The sequence below is a fragment of the Ochotona curzoniae genome, unplaced genomic scaffold, assembly GCF_017591425.1.
Source record: "Ochotona curzoniae isolate NIBS_2020 unplaced genomic scaffold, NIBS_Ocur_1.0 contig_2723, whole genome shotgun sequence".
NCBI classification, from domain to species: domain Eukaryota; kingdom Metazoa; phylum Chordata; class Mammalia; order Lagomorpha; family Ochotonidae; genus Ochotona; species Ochotona curzoniae.
In genome coordinates this window covers 14,718,774-14,739,705 of record NW_024465573.1, presented here as the reverse complement: position 1 = coordinate 14,739,705, position 20,932 = coordinate 14,718,774, and the positions used below count along the sequence as shown (strand labels likewise).

At 38.2% G+C, this 20,932-nt stretch overlaps 1 protein-coding gene across 1 annotated transcript in view; it reads left to right on the top strand.

Annotated features, from left to right (window-relative positions):
• Positions 1 to 20,932, top strand: part of GUCY1A2 (guanylate cyclase 1 soluble subunit alpha 2) — a 267,586-nt gene that overhangs the window by 157,156 nt on the left and 89,498 nt on the right. The window contains exon 5 of the mRNA XM_040976881.1: positions 13,012 to 13,497. Coding sequence (XP_040832815.1) covers positions 13,012 to 13,497 — 486 coding nt within the window. The remainder of the gene's footprint in view (positions 1 to 13,011; positions 13,498 to 20,932) is intronic.

Below are 20,932 nucleotides of genomic sequence, written 5' to 3'. Positions count from 1 at the left end.
TATATTTGGTGAAAGTAACTATGTCTTAGATATTATGTTTTCAAAGATATTGGACTTCAGCTGTAGTGATCTTATAATTTCTGTTGATAGCCAGGTTTGATTTATTGTTCTTATGAAGTGGGGTAAACAGGCTTTTAGCAAGAGATTGTGTGTGAATGTGACTGTTGGAGTTGGTTTAACCTGCATTAGTGGCACATGTTAACAAGTTTAAATGTATCTGCCTACTGCCCTTGTTTTTTAAATTATTATTTCTTAGAGTTTTCTCTGGTTACATTACTCGTCTCTTCTTGCTGCCTTTGGACTTAGAGACATCTTGTTAGATGCAAGGTATATTGTGATTTTAATGTCTTTGATATGTGACCTTTGTTGCTGAGCAGACAGTGGAGAGAACTAGAAAATGTAAGGGATTTGACTCACATTCAAGTGGATGTAATTCATTCATAGGGTCTTTACCTGACTCTCCCCTAGTCGGCTTCATTTTGCTCTCCTCTGTAATAACACTGGGTTTTCTTCCATGACCTGAATACAGTATGTTCTCTTTTCCTTTGTGGCCTGTGAACATTCCTTCATCCATCTTGGAATACAGTAACTTACGTGCTCTTCACTATAAAATCCAGCTCCAAGAAAAGTTTCTTCAGAGATCTGGAGCAATAGCCTAGCAGCTAAAGTCCTTCTTTGAACGCACCAGGATCCCAAATGGGTGCTGATTCTAATCCTGGCTGCTCCAATTCTCATCCATCTCACTGCTTGTGGCTTGGGGAAGCAGTAGAGGATGGCCCAAGCTTGGGACCCTGCACCCACATCGGAGACCCAAAATAGTCTCTGGGCTGCTGGCTTCGGATTGGTTCAGCTTCAGCCATTGCAGCCGCTTGGGGAGTGAACCATCGGGTGGAAGATCTTCCTCTCTGTCTCCCCTCCTCTCTGTATCTCTGCCTTTCCAATGAAAATAAATAAATCTTAAAAAAGAAAAAGATCTATAAGCAATAGTTAAGTTTTAAGATGTAAATTTTACTCATAAATATTATGCTGTACTTTTTGCACTGTATGTATTAGCTACCACAAAGTAGAGAAAATATCAAATTAGTCTCCTGGGGATTGGAGTATTTCATTAAGCGTAATGGTCTCTCATTGAATCCATTGTGAGTGAAGTCCGTGTCATTCCTTGTAATGGCTCACTAGTTTTCTATCATGTATATTTACCACATTTTCTTTATCCATTCCTCAGCTGTCATGTGAAATACCTCAGGGATGATAACTTATCTTAACAATATTGTGATTGAGCTGGTATAAACATAAGGGTTAGATACCCTTTTAAGATGCTGATTTCATTTATTTTGGGTATATTCCAATGGTGATGGCTTGATCATAAGGTAGATGGTTTTTTTTTTTTTCCCGATTCCTAGTGAATCTCTATACTGTGTTCCATTATGGTTGTATTAATTTACATTCCTACCATCTGTATTAGGGAATCTTTTTTTCCACATCCTCACCAACATTTGTTATTTTTTGATGTTTGAGTGATAGCTGTTCTGACCAAGGTGAGATAAAACCTTATTGTGGGTTTTATTTGCTTTTTGCTGATTTCCACAAATCTTAAGCATTTGTCACATGTCTATTATGCATTCTTATTTCATCCTTTGAGCAATGTCTGCTCATAATCTTAGGCCAGTTCCTAACTGCATTATTTGTTTGGTGTTTGTTGAATTTCTTGAGCCTCTTCCATATTATGGATATAATCCTTTACCAGATGTATAATATAGTTTGTGGGTGTTTCCTTTCATTCTATTGGTTGCCTCTTTTAGTTTGTTGAGTGTTTCATTCAATGTGCATAAGCTTCTTAGCTTGATGTAACCCAATTTTAATGCCTGTGCTTCTGGGATTATGTCCAAGAAGTCTTCACCCTAGGTCACTGTGTCTCATAGTGTTTTTCCTAGTATTCCTTTAGTAATTTGATGTTTCCAGGTTTTAGGCTTAGATACTTGACTATTGTGAATTCATTTTTCTATAGGTTATAAAGTAGGGATCTTTTCATATCTCTGCATTTTGAGTGGGATCCTGCTGGATATGCCGATTGCTTTGGGTAGTATGAACATGTCACAGATCCTCAAATTTAGTATTTTCCACTTTGAAAGCAAAATCCACCTGTGTAATTAAAATAGCAACTCATTTCTTACCCACAAAAGGTAATAGAATCCCTAACCTAAATGCTGAATTAAATATAGAAGCCTTGAATTTTATTTTAGAACTATAGTGTGTAAACCATTTGCCATTGGATATATATATATATATATATATATATATGATAATTCCTTTTTTTTTTTTTACTTATCTGACACCCAGGATTCTTAGAATGTATTAATGTGTTTTCACAATCTGAACATAAGCACAAATTCTACTTGGTTTTTTTTTAAACTATCTAATGCAATTTAGACAAAAATGCCAACATATTTTTATTATTAAGTCATACACTGAGTAGTCTCTATTTCTACTCAGTCTGACTCACAGGAATGCAATGAGGGAAACAAAAAATTATTTTTAATCTAGGTTCATACTGGCACACATAATCATCAATTCAAAAATAGTAGTTTAGACTTCATCAAATTATTTTTGTGTTTAAAGTGGCTGAGTCAGAAAGGTGAATATGATTTTATACATCTAAATGACTATTACTGTTACGTGGCTCATTCATCCTTATGTACAAATGTATTAGTGCTTTGCACAGAATCATTTTTGTAATATTTCAATGAAGGCAAAATAGGATCTTTACAGCATACTTTGTTGTGTTGCCATCTGTTTATTATAGCTTGTCGAAGTGTGGTTGTATAATCCAGGTATGCAGACAGAATCCAGATCCCCGTAAGATGTGTGGATGAGGGTGTGGTAACAGAGGCATTGCAGGGGTTAACTGTGGAGGTTAAAGCACTTAAGATTCACTTCTCTTTTTTTTGTGTTGGTGTCTTACTCATTGTGTGAAAGTGCTGTTATAAAATGACTTGTCAGCTTTCAGGGAGAAAGACAGTCTATGTACCCTGTCAGTGTAGTTTCCGCACAAACTGTAAAATATATTGCAAAAAGTGAATGAAGAACCTACAGTTGAAGCACAGACATTTAACATTTGAAAGTTTGCATAGAATAATAAACATGTATTGATGTACTACTTTTAGTTGTAAAACACACTTATTTCCTTAACATTATATGAGTCCTGCTGTGATTTAAAAAACACTGACATCTAATCATGAAACATTAAGTTGAATTGGTTATGTGGTTTAATGGTATCTATCAAAGTCTACTTTTAAATTAAATTTCTAATATTTGCAGAATGTAGACACTTGGGAACTAAAGGAAGCAAAGAAAAATAGGTCCAGTTAATTTTCTATAATATTCATTTTAAGACAAAAATGCTCAGAATTAATTCTGGTATAATTAAGGTGCTTAGCTTTATACCGATGGGTTATAGATAGTAAATAAATGTGTTAGTATACGTGCAGAATAATGATGCAAATTTGTACAGTCAGTAGCCTTCGTGGACAAAATTGGATTTATTTGAAAAGGTCATATTGCTTTTGTTAAGTGTATTAAGTGATTTAAATCATAAATATACAACTTAAATAAAATTTAGTAATCAAGGAAGAAAAAACATAAGGTATTTACTTACTTTTTCTGACTGAGCTTTTGTCTCCTTTGATCAAAATCTTCCCAGCTCTTCTACTTCAACATATGGTAGCCTCTGTTTTCCTACCTGTGTCTATGAGTTTGCTTTTTGTTTAGATTTATTTGGATTTTTACACTTCAGATAAATGTGGGACCATGAATTATTTAAGTATGTACTTTTTGGGCCCAGCGTGGTGGCCTAGCAGCTAAAGTCCTCGCCTTGAATGCACCTGAATTCCATATGGGCGTTGGTTCTAATCCCATCCGCTCCACTTCCCAGCCCCACTCACTACTTGTGGCCTGAGAAAGCAGTCGAAGATGGCCCAAAGCCTTGGGACCCTGCACCTGCATGGGAGACCTGGAGGAAGTTCCAGGCTCCTGGCTTTGGATTGGCTCAGCTCCAGCTGTTGTGGCCATTTGGGGAGTAAATCAAAAGACAGAAGATCTTCCTCTCTGTCTCTCCTCCTTTCCGTATATCTGACTTTGCAATAAAAATAAACAAATCTTTAAAAAAGTGTGTACTTTTTTATGTGTTTGTCTTACTTCACTCATCAAGTTCATGTATGTTACTTAAAATGACAAGATTTCTCCTTTTGAAAGACTTAATAGTGTATGTCTGCCTCATTTCACTGTATGTATTTACCACAAATACCCTTCATCTATTGCTGTACGTCCATATTTTGACTACTGTGAATAACATTGCAATGAACCAAGTGGAACAGATATACTTTTGATATATTGATTTCATTTCTTTTAGATACTGTACACTTAGATTGGTTCCATAATTTGACTCTCTTAAACAGTGCTATAATGAACATGTTGCAACAGATATTTCTGATATATTGGTTTAATTTCCTTTGGGTATCTACCCAGGAGTGGAATTGCTGGATCAGACTGTAGTGCTATCCTTAGTATTTTAAGGGATGTCGCTCTTGTTTTCTGTACTGCTTGTGATGATTCACGTGCGCACTTTCGGGATGCAAGGATCCTCCTTTTTCCACATCCTGGCCCACGTTTGTGGTCTCTCCTCCTTCCTTGTAATAGGTAGCATCTCTGAGTGATTTTAGCTTGCGACTGATTGTTACTGATCTTGAGCATCTTTCACATCCTTCTTGCACCTTCCCACGTTCTTTATTCTTCTTCAGAAACACTGATTCAGACCCGGTGCCCATTTAATTTTCTCTTTTTATACAATTCTTTGAGTTGCTTATATATTTTGACTTTTAATCTTTTATTAGACATTTGATTTGTAAATAGTCTTTCCCATTCTATATCATTTCTTCACTCTGTTGATGTTGTTTTTGCTGTGTCGATTTCTTTATGCAATTCCACTTTCACTTTTCTTGCTTATTCACTTTTTCTCATTTCTTCCAATTTTGCAGCCACCTCGTTCCTCAAAAAAAACAAACAAACAAAAAAAAAAAACAAAAGAACAAAATCATTGCCAAGATCAAAGTCAAAAGCATACTTCCTATGCTTTTTTCAACCATGTTACAGTTTCAGAGATAATATTTGAGTCTTCGATCAATTTGAATTTTTTTCATTTGGTGTGAAAAAGGCTCTAGTATTCTAGCTTACATGTATATGTAGATTTCCTCACTCTATTTGTTAATGAGACTATTCTTAATCTGTGTTCTTGGCACTTTTGCCAAGATGAATTGACCATAGTGTATTTACTTGCAGAGGTCTGTTTTGTTCCATTGGTTTTTGTACTTCTCTGGTGTTAGGCCAGTCTATTCTGCTTTTTACTATAGTTTTGTAGTGTACTGTGATGTAGTTTATGTAGAACAGTGTGAATGACATGTGATGCTCTCTGCTCTTTTTATTCAAGATTGCGTTTGTTGTTTCTGCTTTTTTGTGTAATTTTAGGATTCTTACTCATGTCAGCAGTGTCTTTGGAATTTGGACAATGCAGTACATTGGGTTTACAGATCACTTGCATATTACAGCCATTTAAAGAATATTCTTCTAGTTAAGAACATGTGTTTGCTTTTATTTTTATTATCTGCAATTTCCTTTCCTTTTTTTTTTTTTAAATCTCCAGTGTAGAAGACATTAACTTCTTTTGTCAAAGTTCCTTTTATTTTTCATGATTTTGTACATGGGAAAGTGTTTTTTTTTTCAGGTAGTTTATTGTTATTGAGTGGAAATGCTCCTGAATTTTGAAAATTACTTTTTATACCAGTGAAATTTCCTGAATTGTTCTCATAGTTTTTGACACATTTAAGATTTCTACAGTCAACCCTTGATATTTTCAGCTTCTGCAATGACCCCATTCAATAAGCATAATTCAAGAACTTTTTTTTTTTAATATACTACTGCAATAGTATTGGGGAAATCTGTGAGGGGAAGGGACTTGAGGGAGCGGGAGGAGAAAACCCAGAGCCCATGGAACCACACTGTAAAACAATGATGGTGATAATAATAATTCCTTGAAACAAAAAAACAAATGGAAAATGTGTATTATGAAAAAGATGAGGCATAAAGTTTTTTTTTGAGGCATAAAGTTTTTAAAATTTTTAGTACCAAAGTAAGTTTATTTTTGTATGATTTTTTGAAGTACCATTGTATTTTACCTTGCTTTAATAATGTAATAAAGAACTAGTTATAGATAAGAAAAAAGTAGAATCTCTCAGTGTTGTGCTGTAGCATGTTAAGCCACTACCTGAGGTGCCAGCATCCCATAAATGAATCAGTTTGGCTCCTGGTTGCTCAATTTTCAATCCATTTGCCTCATACCCACCCCTACTGGCCTTGGCTACAGGAAAGCAGAAGAGGATCACCTACATATTTGGGACCCTGCATCCTGATGGGAGGCTTGGAAAGAATTCCAGTTTCCTGGTTTTGCTTTATCCAACCCTGGCAGCCAATTTGTGATTGCATCTGCATATAAAATATTCCCTCTATCTCTCCTCTTCTTTTCTCTGTCTCTCTCTTCTTCCCTCCCTCCTTCTCCAATTCTGCCTTTTAAATAATGTACACATCTTTCATAAAAGGAAAATGCATTTCTATGAATTATCAATAGACTTTGTCATTCTCAAACATTATAAAAACACTATGTATAGAATCTACACTGTACTATTTACAATAATTAAGGTATAGGGAGGTTGGGCATATATGCAATTTGATGTCCTTTTTCTTTAAAGAATTTGAGAATCTACCTATTTTGATATGGGAATAATCTTAAAACAGAACCTTTATGCATATCCAGGGGAAATTGTGCACAGTTAATTCATCTTCAAAAATGATTTGTTTTCTTGCTTTGCAATTAGGATACCTTTTATTTCTTCATCTTATTTGTTTCAGCTCCAGTGTTTATTACTAATTGAGTAGAAATGATGAGAGCAGACACGCCAGTTAAGTTTTTGTTCCCATCTCCATTATTCACTAACAGGTGTATCACATGCAAAAGTTATTGCTAAAAACGCACAATTTGGGGGCCAGCACAGTAATGTAACAGGCTAATTATCCACATGCAGTGCCAGTATCCCTCATAGGCTTTGGTTCATGTCCCAATTATTCCAGTTCTGATCCAACTCCCTGCTTCTGACCTGGGAAGGCAATGGAAAATTGCCCAAACTCATGTGGGAGACTGGAAGAAGCTCCTGTCTTTGGATCAGCTCAGCTTGGGCTGTTGCAGCCATTTGGGGAGTGAACCAGTGGATAGAAGAATTCTCTGTCCTGTCTCTGTAAAATTTAGCTTTCAAATTAATATTTTTTAAAAAGATGCTAATTTTTTAAAAAAGATACTAAAAAACTTGCCGAGGTGTACCCAAACCTGACTCCTGTGTATGCCAGCTAGTACAGGATCTGCTCAGTCCATCACCCACATCTGGCAGTTGCAGTCACTCAGTCACTTCTGTCCCCAGCCCCATCTCCTACACAAAACAATGGGTGATGTAGCCCAGCCCATCCCTGCCCACCATACACTTGGCCCCTCATGCACATTAGTGGGAACTACAGCGCAGTCAGAGAAACCCACAACCACCTCCCCAACTAAGCCTGTCCCTCAGCCCTTGTTTTCATGGTTTCCTGTTGGAGCTGCTGCACACCAAAGAGGTGCCCACTGTTTCCCTGCTAGGCCTACTCCCAGCCCTGGATCTTGTATTTTCCAGATGGTTCTGCAATTCTACCTTGAGAGGACTTGGCTGCCAAGGCTGCAGCAAAGCCTGACCAGCTTGTACTTGCTCTGGTTCATATATGTACCAGTGAACTGATTAGCCCAGTCTGGCTGTGCCCCTAACTAGCTCACATGCAGACCAATGGATGTAGTAGCTCTACCAAGCCTGATCAGCTCCTGTTTTGGGGGTATAGCTCAGTGGTAGAGCATTTGACTGCAGCTCCTGTTCCAGGTCTCACACCAGCAGGAGCAGTGCTCCAGCAAGAAAGCCCTGCTGCCTCCCTACTGGGCTTGACTACAATAGTTCTTCCAATTTTTTGTGTGCTGATGGGTGCTGTGGCCTAGTCTGGCATGACCTGCATTGCCTGAGCATTTGCCAGTGGTACTGTAGCCTGGCTCAGTACAGTCTTGCCTGGCCTGCAACCGGTTCCAGCTCATGCTAATTGGTGCTACAGCCTAGCCCAGACCAGCCAGCCTCCTTACCCTGGCCCCTTTGTGAACTGGCTGGTGTTGTGGCCCGACCCAGACTGTCCTGTACCTGTCCTGGTTCTCACATCTTCCAGTGGGTGTTATGAACTGCCCCAGCTTAGCCCACCCCTAGTCTTGACCCCATGTATGCCAATGGGTACCATAACCTGGCCTGGTCTGGGTTCTTGCCCTAACCTACAGCAACTGCATCCTGACAGACAAGTTCCCCAAGCTCCTCTATCAGGTCACCTCCCAGTAGCAGATTTTGCACACATCAGTTGTGTCCTTGGCCCATTCTGATTTAGTCCACTCCTGTTGTCTTTACCTAACATAGTCTGCCCCTCTGTCTTGACCTCTGTATGCTGCTGGATGTTGTGACCCAGCCTGTCCCACTCCTGTGTTCTTGGCTATACCTATGGATGTTGCAGCCTGGACCAGCCTGACCTGTTCCTCACCCCAGTAACCATGAATATTGGGGGATCCATGGTCATGCCTAGCTCAGCCTGTCACCATCCCCAATTTTTTAACAAACTAGTGGGTATTACAGTTACACAGGGATGAGCCAAATATTCCTCTACAGAATCTGCCTCCAGACTGGATTCTCTCATGCTGGTTGGTTAGTTTCATGGCCCAGCTTAACATCACCTTCCCCTGTTCTGACTTTCTCTGGCAGGTACTGTAATCTAACACTGTCATGTAGACCCCCAGACCTAGCTTTATTGTGGTCCAGTGGGTTGTGATCACTGGTGGTCGTTGGTAACTATCCCTGCTCAGGTCTCCCATGTGGGTGGGTTGGGGCATCAGTCTGATTCTTAAAGATCCTCCAGCTTGCTTTCTCCAAACCTCTCAGTCTCAGCTTCCTCACTTACCTGCAAGTACAGTAGCCTTGTTGGAGAAAGTCCCTCAGAAGTCATCCCTCAGCTGCAACATACTCCCTCATCAGTCCTCCCTGCCACACATCCTCTTACTGCCTTCCCTGCCTACAGTCCCAGTGCCTGGGAGCACATGGATTCCTTAGCCTGGTCTTCCCAAGCTCGGACTTCGAGTGGGGAGAGTGTTCTGTGCTGGAGTTCTACCCACCAGGGAACCAAGATATTGTCAGGCCCCCAGACCCAGTCCCCTGGGATGTGTGCAGGTCTTGGACCCTACCTTTCCACTCACCTGGAACACAAATACATGCATGAAACCCCAGGCATGGCCGACGGGTATGCTTTCTTTGGATGGGGCCTTTCCTCTCCTCTCCCCACCTTTTTTGAGACTAAAATTCATGTGCGATCTCAGGCCCACTCTGACACCCCCCCGTGTGAGTCCCCAGATCTCCGAGCTCATTGAAGAGAGCGAAGCTGCTGGCAGCTCTGGCTCTGCAAGGTGGCTGTTTTCTTGTTTTTAATATCACTGCTTCCTGTGGTCTTGAACTTGTTATTTCTTACCTCCTGATTCACCATCATGTTTTGCTAGGCCCATGAGGTGGAAACTTTTCTTGATCTCTCATCTTGTTTTTGAATGTAAGCATGTAGGTCTTGTAATCTTTCCTTTTAGCACTGTGATGTTTGCATGTTATTTATTTCAACATGTTGTACAGCACTTTCTTTTGTATATTTTATTTTACTTTGACTATTTTTCCTTAATAGTAGATTATGTAGATGAACATGTTTTGATTTTCATTGTTGAGATACTTTTCCAGTTGCTGATTTCTAGTTATATTCCTGTAATCGAAGAACACATATTCTGCATTTTTTGTAATTTTTAGAAATGTGTTTGGCCCCAGATATGTTCCATATTGATATTCCATGAACTCTTGTTCAAAAGCTGTATTCAGTGGTCATTGGATAGAATGTCATATGTATGTCAGATCCCATCCCCAAATTTTGTTTCTCCATTCTTTATTAGTTTCCCTTGCTGATGAACAAATGCTTATATACTGGTACCTTAAAAGAACATAAATTTATTCTTTCACAATTATGCAGGCCCAACATAGGAAGTCAGCGTGTCAGGAGGACTGCCTGCGGAGATGTGGGGGCTGAGATTATGCGAAGAGGAATCTCTTCTCATTTTTTATGGCTAATAAGCTTGCCTTACTGTTTCTGAAAGCTCTGTAAAACCAGGAGCTGGCCCGTGTTCAGGATACAGAAAAATATCACAATGTATACTAGAGTTAGATGACTAGATGTACTCCATTTCTAATACTTACTGATTATGGTAGTTAATAGTGTCTTGGAAATGTATACTCATGAATATGATAATAACATCCCAGAACCTGATAACCAAGATTTCAAATATAATGACATTTAAATCTTTAAGATAACAGGATTTATGAGGCTTGCAAATTTTTAAAAAAGACTTATTTTTCTATTTTTTATTTATTTTTATGTGTTTATTTTTATTAGAAAGCTTTACAGAGAGGAAAAACAAAGAGAACAATCTTCCATCCACAGGTTCATTCCCCAAGTGGCCACAATGGCCAGAGCTGAGCCCAACTGAAGCCAGGAGCCAGGAGGTTCTTCCAGGTTTCCCATGAGGATGCAGGTTCCCAAGGCATTGAGCTGTACTCTACTGCTTTCTCAGGCCACAAGCAGGGAGCTGGAAGGGAAGTAGAGCAGCTGGGACACAAACTGGCACCCATGTGGGATCTGGCGCATGCAAGGGAAGGACTTTAGTGACTAGGCTATCGCACCAGAGACCTATACTTACAAATTTCTAAAATCTGATATGTTTTATGACAATTTGCTTTCATATGCCTTTTGTACTGTTTCATTGAAACAAATATAATTTGAGATACAGCAAAATCTTAAGATTCTGTTTTGAAATTTCATCAGTTTTCCATAATCTGTTTGCTGTACATGAAAATATATAATTTCTTTAGTACATCTTTAGTACATCTGCCTTTTGTTAAATTAAGGGCAAATAATGATAACTTTTTGAATTTGAATTATAGTGAAATAAAGCAAGTATAGAGACGGGCAGAATGAGAGATGAAAACATTGACAAGTGAAAAAACTAAGTTCAAGTGAAAAAAGGAGCTATAGAAAAAGAAAGGAAGAAAGAAAACAACAGAAAACAAATTGTGATATGGTGAGGAAAGAGAGTGCATAAAAGCACAAATAAATCCATTAATATCAGAGGTCATTATTACAAATTTAAAATTTGGTTCACTCTAAAACACCTATCAGGATTTTTTGTTTCTTCCTTACTCTGAATTTTAAGAAACACATATTATAAGGTAATTTTAAATGTAATTAATTTGTAGTATAATTATAATTTATATGTATCTTATTATGCTGCTGTAAAGCATTTTTATGATCTAAAGAACATATTTCATGTAGTTTGTAAATACAATCCTGGGGAAGAAAACTGTATTTCCCTCCCTGAATGCTTCTCCCTCAACTACCATTTTCTTTTAAATCTTTTTCTTTTAACTTTTTCAATAACATGCTTTAAGATTTGTGTTCATTTGAAAAGCAGATTTACAGAGAAAAGGGGAGACAGCGAGTGATACTCCATTGCCTGGTTCACTCCTCAAATGGCTGCAAAGGCAGAGCTGACCCAGTCTGAAGCTGACAGCCAGCAGTTTCTTCCAGTTGTCTTCCACGGGGGTGCAAGGTCTCAAGGACTTGTGCCATCATTCACTGCTTCCCAGGTCAGAAGCATGAAGCTGGATCAGAAACAGAGCAGCTGGTACCTAAACCTCTTCCCATGTGGGATGCTGATCCTACAGGTGGAGGATTAGTTGCCTATGCCACCAAGCTAGCCAGAAAATAATATATTTTGAATTTCCTGTATAAATACAGGCTTAATGCTCTGCTAAGCATAGTGTTAAACAAGTAGCAAATAAAAAGATCAGGAATAAGGCTGTGGGCTCTAAGTATTAGCCACATCATAAGATATCAATTTTATTTTTAGACTTTTTTTGCATTCTGTATTAACTACAACACATCAGAGAAAACAATTTTTGGTGCAGGCTTATTTTACTCAATATAATGCGTTGCAGTTATATCCATTTTGTCGATTAAAATTACTAATTAAATTATTTCTCATTTACTGCATTCTTCAGCACTATCCTACTTGGTTTTGTTTACACTTGGATTGTACTGGCAGGCCAGTTGAGGCAGTTATTTTTCAGAACCTCTCACCTAATGATATCTGGTTTAAAATTTTCCTTTTTAAAGACTAACATAATGTAAAAATTGAAAATAATTTACTAATTATTCACCATTGTACTGATTGCAATAAACATTGAATTTTCCACAAGTGATAACTGGTTGAAAAATGACTTGTATAAAGCCTAATGGTTGTTTCAATTTATTTTAATCTCTTTAGCTTATTTTCTAAAAGGAGCCTTTTTTTTTTCTAATGACAACTAAATGTACTTATTTTGACAGATTTCTCCAAATTTTATCATCAGCAGCAAGCTAAAAGCTTTTTATTTGCCTTATAAATTAGCTTCAGGGTATACCTGAGAATAATTTCATTGTTAATAAGAAATGTGTTCCTTGAATACTTTCATTTTGAAGCAAAAAAAAATGATTTTGTTGATCTTGTTTTCCACTTTGGTGTTTCATTGAGAATGTGGCTGAGGGAGATGCAGAGCAGCTGCTTTCTTTCTGAACCGTGAAGTGTGCCCTTGACGCTACCTTGGATTCAAATAGGCTTCTATCAATGTAATATGCCAGCATAACTAATAAACCATTTCTTCCCATTACCGTGCAGTGCATTAATTTTTGTGAATCTACTATTTGAAGAGTCCTGAACAAAGTTTCGTGTTCATTTTGCAGGTGATGGAGGTCAAAGGACAAATGATCCACGTCCCAGAATCAAGTTCCATCTTGTTTTTGGGCTCCCCGTGTGTAGACAAGTTAGATGAGCTCATGGGCCGAGGACTGCATCTCTCGGACATTCCTATTCATGATGCCACCCGGGATGTCATTTTGGTTGGTGAGCAGGCAAAGGCCCAAGATGGCTTGAAGAAAAGGATGGACAAATTAAAGGCAACTTTAGAAAGAACTCACCAGGCCCTCGAAGAAGAGAAAAAGAAAACTGTGGATCTTCTTTATTCTATTTTTCCTGGAGATGTAGCTCAGCAGTTATGGCAAGGGCAGCAGGTGCAGGCCCGAAAGTTCGATGATGTCACCATGCTCTTCTCAGACATCGTGGGCTTCACAGCCATCTGTGCTCAGTGTACCCCCATGCAAGTGATCAGCATGCTGAACGAACTGTACACCAGGTTTGACCACCAATGTGGATTTTTGGATATCTACAAGGTAATGAACCTTAGTTACTTATATATAAGTATTGTCTGATATATAAGCATTGTCTGATGGTAAATTGTCATTTTACATAGATTGCAAGAATACATTTCATGGCTTAATAGTAAGTAATCATATCTAAATTAGAATTATATACACTAGAAATATTTATATACACTATTTTTGCCTTATGAATACATTTTTATTTTGAGTCAATATACAGTATACCATAAACAACTTGAATCATGAAATAAAATAGCAGGAAAACCTTCATAGCCAGACGCCCCCCTCCAGAATCCATGACTTAAAAATATTTGTTACTTATTTGAAAAGGGGAGAAAGAAAGAGAACAAATGAGTGCAAAGGGATGAATCCATTTACTTCCATTCTCATCCCTGCAAATGCCCTCAGCAGCTGTGGAGGGCCAGGCTAAACTCAGGAGCTAAGGAAGTTGATCCAGATGTCCCATGTCAGTGGCAGGAACTCAGCTACCTGAGCCTGCTCCATTTCAGGCTGTGCAGGTAGAGGAATCTGCTATATCGCAGGGTGTGCATCAGCAGAAAGTTGGAATTGGGGGTGGAGCTAGGATTTGAACCCAAGCACTCTGCTGTGGGATGCAGGCATTTCAGGTGGTGTCACAAGCACTATACCGAATGTCCACCCCCTAAATTCATTATCATTAAAAATTCAAGCGTTGGATTCTAAGTAGTCCTTCTCCATAAAATTATTGTCTCTTAAAGAAGGAGGTTCCAACAGAAACCAAGAATTTAATATTGTCAACTAAAAAGCAGTAGCAAGTTATGTTTCATGTGTTAAATCATTGGTAATAGTGTTTTGTACTTAATTCTCAGGTGAGATCCTTTAATTCTAAGATAATACATGCAACTATTGTAATTGTAAAAATGACCCATCTTATTGAAGGGCCTTTATTCTTAAAATTATGTGACAGAAAATTTGAAAATGATCAGTAAAACTATTACTTGCTGGTCTGATTTACAAATTCTATTCTTATTAAAACAGAGGCATTGTTTTGAGAAATCAGTCCCATGTCAATAACTACAGACATACACAGAATTTCACATACATTGCCCAATGTTGGGTACGTGGCTTTTTATGTGAACAACAGTGAGAAGAATAAATAATGAATCATAGTTGTTTCTTATTTCTTAACCCATGCAGATTTCTCTTTACAATATGATATGCACATAGGCAGATTTGAAAATGCCTGTGTATTTCACTTTATATGTTTCCTATTATGGTCCAGAAAGTGTGTTCATTCAGAAAGGTTACCTTGGAGAAAGGAATTTTCTAGTTCTGTTTTGTAGAATAATAGGTAGTGTCAGGTGTTTCAGTGGAGTCTCTTCTGGGTGGTAAATATTTAGTGTGACGTGTGTATGAGAAATTTGCTGTGTTATACAAAATGAGAGTTCTTATGAAGTCTCTTTCACTTCCTTGTCACTTAATGTTACCATGATTTATGGTGGAGAGGTAGCTGAGGATCTGATCCTGAGCTCAGGAGATGCCACAGACTGTTACTGTTACAGCCTGTCATCCTGGAAAAAGAGAAGTAACCCTCTCAATTTGCCAGTGTATTCCTTCCTGCAGAGCTGTGGCACTTTTATACCAATCCATATAATTACAATCTTCTTCCTCTAAACCACTTATTTACAGCGCTAGTGGTCTCCAGCTAAAATCGCCTTAGCTGATTTTAAGTCTTAAGTTCGTATACCTAAATCACAGTGAGAAATAGATGATTCTCCTCTGAAAATACATGGGAGATTTGAGTGTAAGCTTAGGTTTAAAAAAAAATGTGATATTTTTGAGATTATCAAAACAACTCCAAGATTGAAAAATAGAATCATATTTTGCAGACATCAAGTCTTTCTTTCCCTGAAATAAGCTGGGATATCTCACAGTAAAGAAAAACCTATGAACGTAACCCATATGATATCCATATTTATTTGTCTCCATATTATTGAACATGTATGTGGTTTAAAACTCACACCACACATTCAAAGTGGGCTATGACAGGATGAGACCTGAATGTGTAAATTTGTGATTACTCTTTTGATCATCATAGTACTACCTGTTGTCCTATCATTAGCATAGCATTCAGTTGGCCAAACTAGATAATTATAAGAAGGTTCTGCTAACATATCTGAGCCTCCAGAAGAAGCTAGGGATTTGGGGCCCAGCGGCGTGGCCTAGCAGCTAAAGTGCTCACCTTGAACGCACCAGGATCCCATATGTGTGCCGTTTCTAATCCCAGCAGCTCTACTTCCCATCCAGCTCCCTGCTTGTGGCCTGGGAAAGCAGTCAAGGATGGCCCAATGCTTTGGGACCCTGCACCCACATGGGAAACTTGGAGGAAATTCCTGGTTCCTGGCTTTGGATTGGCACAGCACTGACTGTTGCACTCACTTGGGGAGTGAATCATCGGACGGAAAATCTTTCTCTCTGTCGCTCCTCCTCTCTGTATATCTGACTTTCCAATAAATAAATAAATCTTTAAAAAAACAAAAAGAAGCTAGGAATTTGACAGTGCACATTACAAGCATTGGGAAGAGTAAAGCCTTTACAATGTTTGGTTGCTATGCTAAGAAGTGCATGGCTAGGAAGTAAGAAAGTGAAAGAAGTATGAACTATGATTTTCATTATTTTGTGATTAGAAAGGTCAATCTTCAGTAAAGTGTCAATAAATAATAAACTATGTGAAATTTTTTCAGATTATAGAGTACAGACAGTGAATAAAGATCCTGTAGATCTAATCTTTTTCAATCAATGGAATAGCGATTACAACAGAAGCAATACATTTGGATATTAAAGCAGACAAGTCCGTGTCTTGCCTCCTTTTATGTTTACCAATAGCTTAGCCTTTAGCTCCAGACGAGAGAAGTGGGAGTAAGGGTTACTTTCCAGTTCCTTTCATCTCATTCAGCCAAGGCTGCAGCATCTCAAGGTATATAACTAAAGCTGCTTTAGTTATATACCTTGGGATGCTCATTTCATCCTGCTTTTTTTGTGATTTCTTCTAATTTATGTATCTGTGTGGAAGTCAGAAAGGAGAAAGAGCGAGCACAAGATCTTCCATCTGCTGGTTCATTCCCAGGATGGTTGCAATAACCAGGGCTAGGTCAGATCAAACCCAGGAGCCATCAGCTTTATCCCTGTCTCCCACTTGTGTGATAGTTTGTGGGCAGTCCCACACTGCTCATTCCAGGACCTTAGCAGGGCCTGGATCAGATGTGGAGTAGGCCAGCTTCTGGAGTAGAACCAGTGCCCATATACATTGCTGGCCACATTGAACAGGGATGCTGGCATTGTAGGCAGATCTTTCACCATTATACCACAATGCTGGCTCTAGTTTTCTCATTTTTTTTTTTTTACCTTGATCTGCTTCTAAAGTTCAGTTTTATCTGGTTTTATATCTTAAAATGTAAACAAATTATATGCATGTATCTCAAACACATTGTAAGGGTTTCAGTGAATGTATCATGTTGCAAAACCCTCAGGTTAGCATGTAGTATATAAAAGGAAGTGTTAATGATAACTCCTGCTATTATTTTTACCTATTATTTTCCTTTTTTATTCTTTTTTTATTGTTAATAACATTGTATTATGTGATACAGTTTTATAGGTGCTTGGATTTCCCTCACTCCTCCCATAACCCTCCCCCCATGGTGGATTCCTCCACCTTGCTGTATAACGACAGTTGAAGTTCAGTTGAGATTCCTTCATTGCAACCACATACCCAGCATTGAGTCCAGCATCTTGTTGTCCTGATAACTTTAACGGCTTCTTGGGGAGGCCTTCCCTGGTTCCTTTTTTATTCTTACATGTGCAATGGTGCTTCAAAAATGTTGCTGACGATGTCAATTATAAAAAAAAAAACCTTTAATTCAGTCTTCTACGAATTTTTCAGATCTTCCCATTTGAGGCTGTGTGCTTTATTTTATTTGTATTCATATAACTACATTCAGAACCTTTTAGAAAATATTGATCTATGAAAATGTATGAAGGATCTCTCTTAATGCCCCATGAGCAATACATGGAATTATCTCAATTTTCAGATAAAGAACCTGAAATACAGAAAGGGTAAATAAACTTTTATGTATTCATTTGAAATGGAGGCAGAGGCAGACAAGTCTGTTCTTCCTTCCACTCAATTACTGCTCAAAATCTACAAAATGAGTGCTCTAGCAGGCTGAAGTTAGGTGCCCAGAATTCCTTCTGGGTCTTCTAGGAAGCAAACAGAAGCTCAGGTATAGGAGCACTACTCCCTTCCAGCATGTCTGTTAGCAGGAAGCTGGATTGGATGTGGAGTCAGAACTTAAATCCAGGCACTGATACGGGATGTGGCCATGCCAAGCAACGTCTTAACCACTGTGCCACAATTACCCCTCCAATGTAGAATGTGAAGTTACATTTATCCCATTGTAAGGTTATACTTTTTCAAAAATATAATCTATATTGCTGCCGCACAGATGGTTTCTGCTTGTGACATGGTTGGAGTCCCTCCTGCTGTGCTTCTGATCTAGCTTGCTCTTAATGCTCCTGGAAAAGCAGAGGAATATGGCCCAAGACTTAGGCCCATGCCTCCTACGTGGGAGACCAGAATGTAGTTCTAGGATGCTATCCTGAGCCTATCCCAGCTCCAGCCATTGTGGTTACTTCGCAGGCTAGGCAGGTGGGTATAAACCAGAAGATGGAAGATAGCTGGGTCTCTTCATCTCTGTTATTTTTATGAACTAATAACAAATATTCTAAAACCAAAATTAGTTTGGAAAGCTATGCTGCAAGGTCAAATCGCTAGATTTATATTGTTAAGTGGTAAGAAAAACTGACCTTGCTGAAATTCCTGTTCATACCTTTAGAGAAAAATAATTCAGAAGTCTGGAAAGCTGCATCTTTGGAAGTTAGAGAATCTTGAATCCACCCTCCTCCCTCCTTGCCATAAGGAGGCCTCCTTGGTCTCTTTTTCTTTCATTCCTCCCGTGGAGAGCAGCAGCCCACGCCACGGCCATTGGGAGCAGTGTCATAGTTGCAGTGAATAAGAGATACACTGTTAGAATAATGAAATTATTATTATCTCAGCATGTCTCTTTTGGATTGGTGAGAAAATACTGAAACTTGTTTGATACCCTAAATGTGGTGTGCACTTGTCCTTGGAGTGAAACATGTTTATCAGGGTTGTGTTTGAATTCTGAAGAATGTGAAAGACACAGTGGAGCAGCCAGGAGTCACCAAGGGCAGAATTCTCTCAGCTCACCAATCTGGTTTTTGTAATCTGATGAATGATATGAAGTTCATACCAGCAAAGAGAATTCAAATAACCTCACACTAACTAGAAGAGCAGGGTCTAGGACTGAGATCCAGGCACATTCTTAGGCAGCATAAAGTGTTGGGACTGAGCAAAAATTACTAGAGAAGAGGAACCAGGACTGTTCAGTATGTGTAGACAGCAATTACACAGATCTTCAGCACAATGGAAGTTGATATAGAGCAAAAATCTTGCAGGACCACCACAAGCCTGTATGTGGAGTGTGCCTAAGACATCTCTTTAGAGGCAAGGGAAGGCAATATGATACCCCTATCCAAAATACATAGAGATACTCAGCTAAGTGCTAGATCCCCAGGGCCACTAGAGTAATCAAGTCAGTCACATCCTTCCTTGGGGACATATAGGATAGGAGGGAGCTTCAAAATGTTGGTGGAAAATGAAATTGAAGATGATTTCGTTTTGTTGCAAAACACTGAAATCCACACACACACACACATCAGTGTCTTGAAGAAGTTCTTAGAAAATGTGTATACACAGTATGAATGAATTTTAGAAGCTTTGCAATAAAACATTTTAAAATAATGTTTAAAGTATTTATAGTTTTCGAAAGGTGGTAGATGGGGTGACGTGTCTTTAAATCGCATGCAACAACTCTGATGAAAACTAGAACTTACTCCAAGTCTCTAATGGAGCCCCAACTTCTCAAACCATTATCTGCTGCCTCCCAGCGCTGGCATAAGCAAATAGCTGCAATTAGAAGAGCTGGGTCCTGAACTATGGCACTCAAATATGGTGGTGCCTTGATCGCTGTGCCAGTAATGGGTGTGGGCATCCTTGTCTGGTTGCCAGTCTTAATAGAAATGAGTCCAGCATTTCTTTGTTCAATATGATGCTGGCATTTGATTTTTCATACATTGCCATGTGAGTATTGAGGAATTATCACCCTATGCTTAATTTTTTAAGAATTTTAACAGAAGCAATGGTGAATGTTACCTAATGATTTCTCTGCATTTATTCAGGTAATCGTGGTTTTCTTCCTCAGTTTGTTCATTTTTCATCTTACATTTATTGATTTGCTTCTGTTGAATTATCCTTGAATAGCAAGGATAAATTCCACCTGGGCTGGATGAAAGATCTTTCTGCAGTGTTGTTGGTTTTGATTGGCTGGTATTTCGTTACGGATTTTCTGTGTTCATCAGGGATATTGGTCTATAGCTGTTTTTCTCTGTTGTATCTTTTTCTAGCTTGGTGATTAAGGTAATGTTGGCCTCATAAAAATAAATTTAGGAGGATTTCCTCCCTTTCCACTTCTTTGAATAATGTGTGAAGGTTTAGAGTTTGTTCTTCGTGATAAATTTGTTAGAATCCAGCCAAGAATCTATTCAGTGGTGGACTTTCTGGGGAGAGTCCATTACTGATTGAGTCTCCGTCATGATTATTGGTCTGGTTAGGTGTTCAGTGTTGTTGTGATTCAGTTTGGTAAGTTATTTGTGTCTTGAATATTATCCATTTCTTCTAGATTTTTCTCTTTTTTTGGCATATAATTGTTTTTAATACCAATTGGTTTTTGTCATATTTCACTTTTTATCTCTGGTTTTATTGTTTTCAATCTCCCTCTTTTTAAAAATTTTTTGCTCGGTTGGGCCAATGGCATATGAAGTTAGTTTATTTTTTCAAAGAACCAGGTCTTTGAGTCATTGATCATAACCCCATTGTTTTTGTAGTATTTCAAAACTGTATGCTTATTAATTTTAATTATTTCTTTTTGCTTATTTTGGGTTGGGTTTGCCATTTTTTTCTAGATTCTTCTGGTGAATTGACAACTCATGTGAGGCCTTTCTAGTTTTTTATTAGAGGCATTAATTGCAAAGAATTTGCATCTTAGGGATGTTTTTTCTGTATTTGATAAATGTTGATAAGTATTTATATACTATTTTGACATTTTCATTTGTTTCCAGAAATTTTTAAATTTTCTGCTTGATTTCTATGATCCTCTGTTCATTCAGAAGCATTTTATTCAGTTTACATGTTTTCATATTTTCTAGAATTTCCTGACTTGCAGATTTTCAGCTTAATTGCTTCACGGTATGAAAAGATATGTGGTATGATTTCAATTCCTTTGAATTTTCTGAACCTTGTTTTATGTTCTATCATGTGGCCTATCCTGGT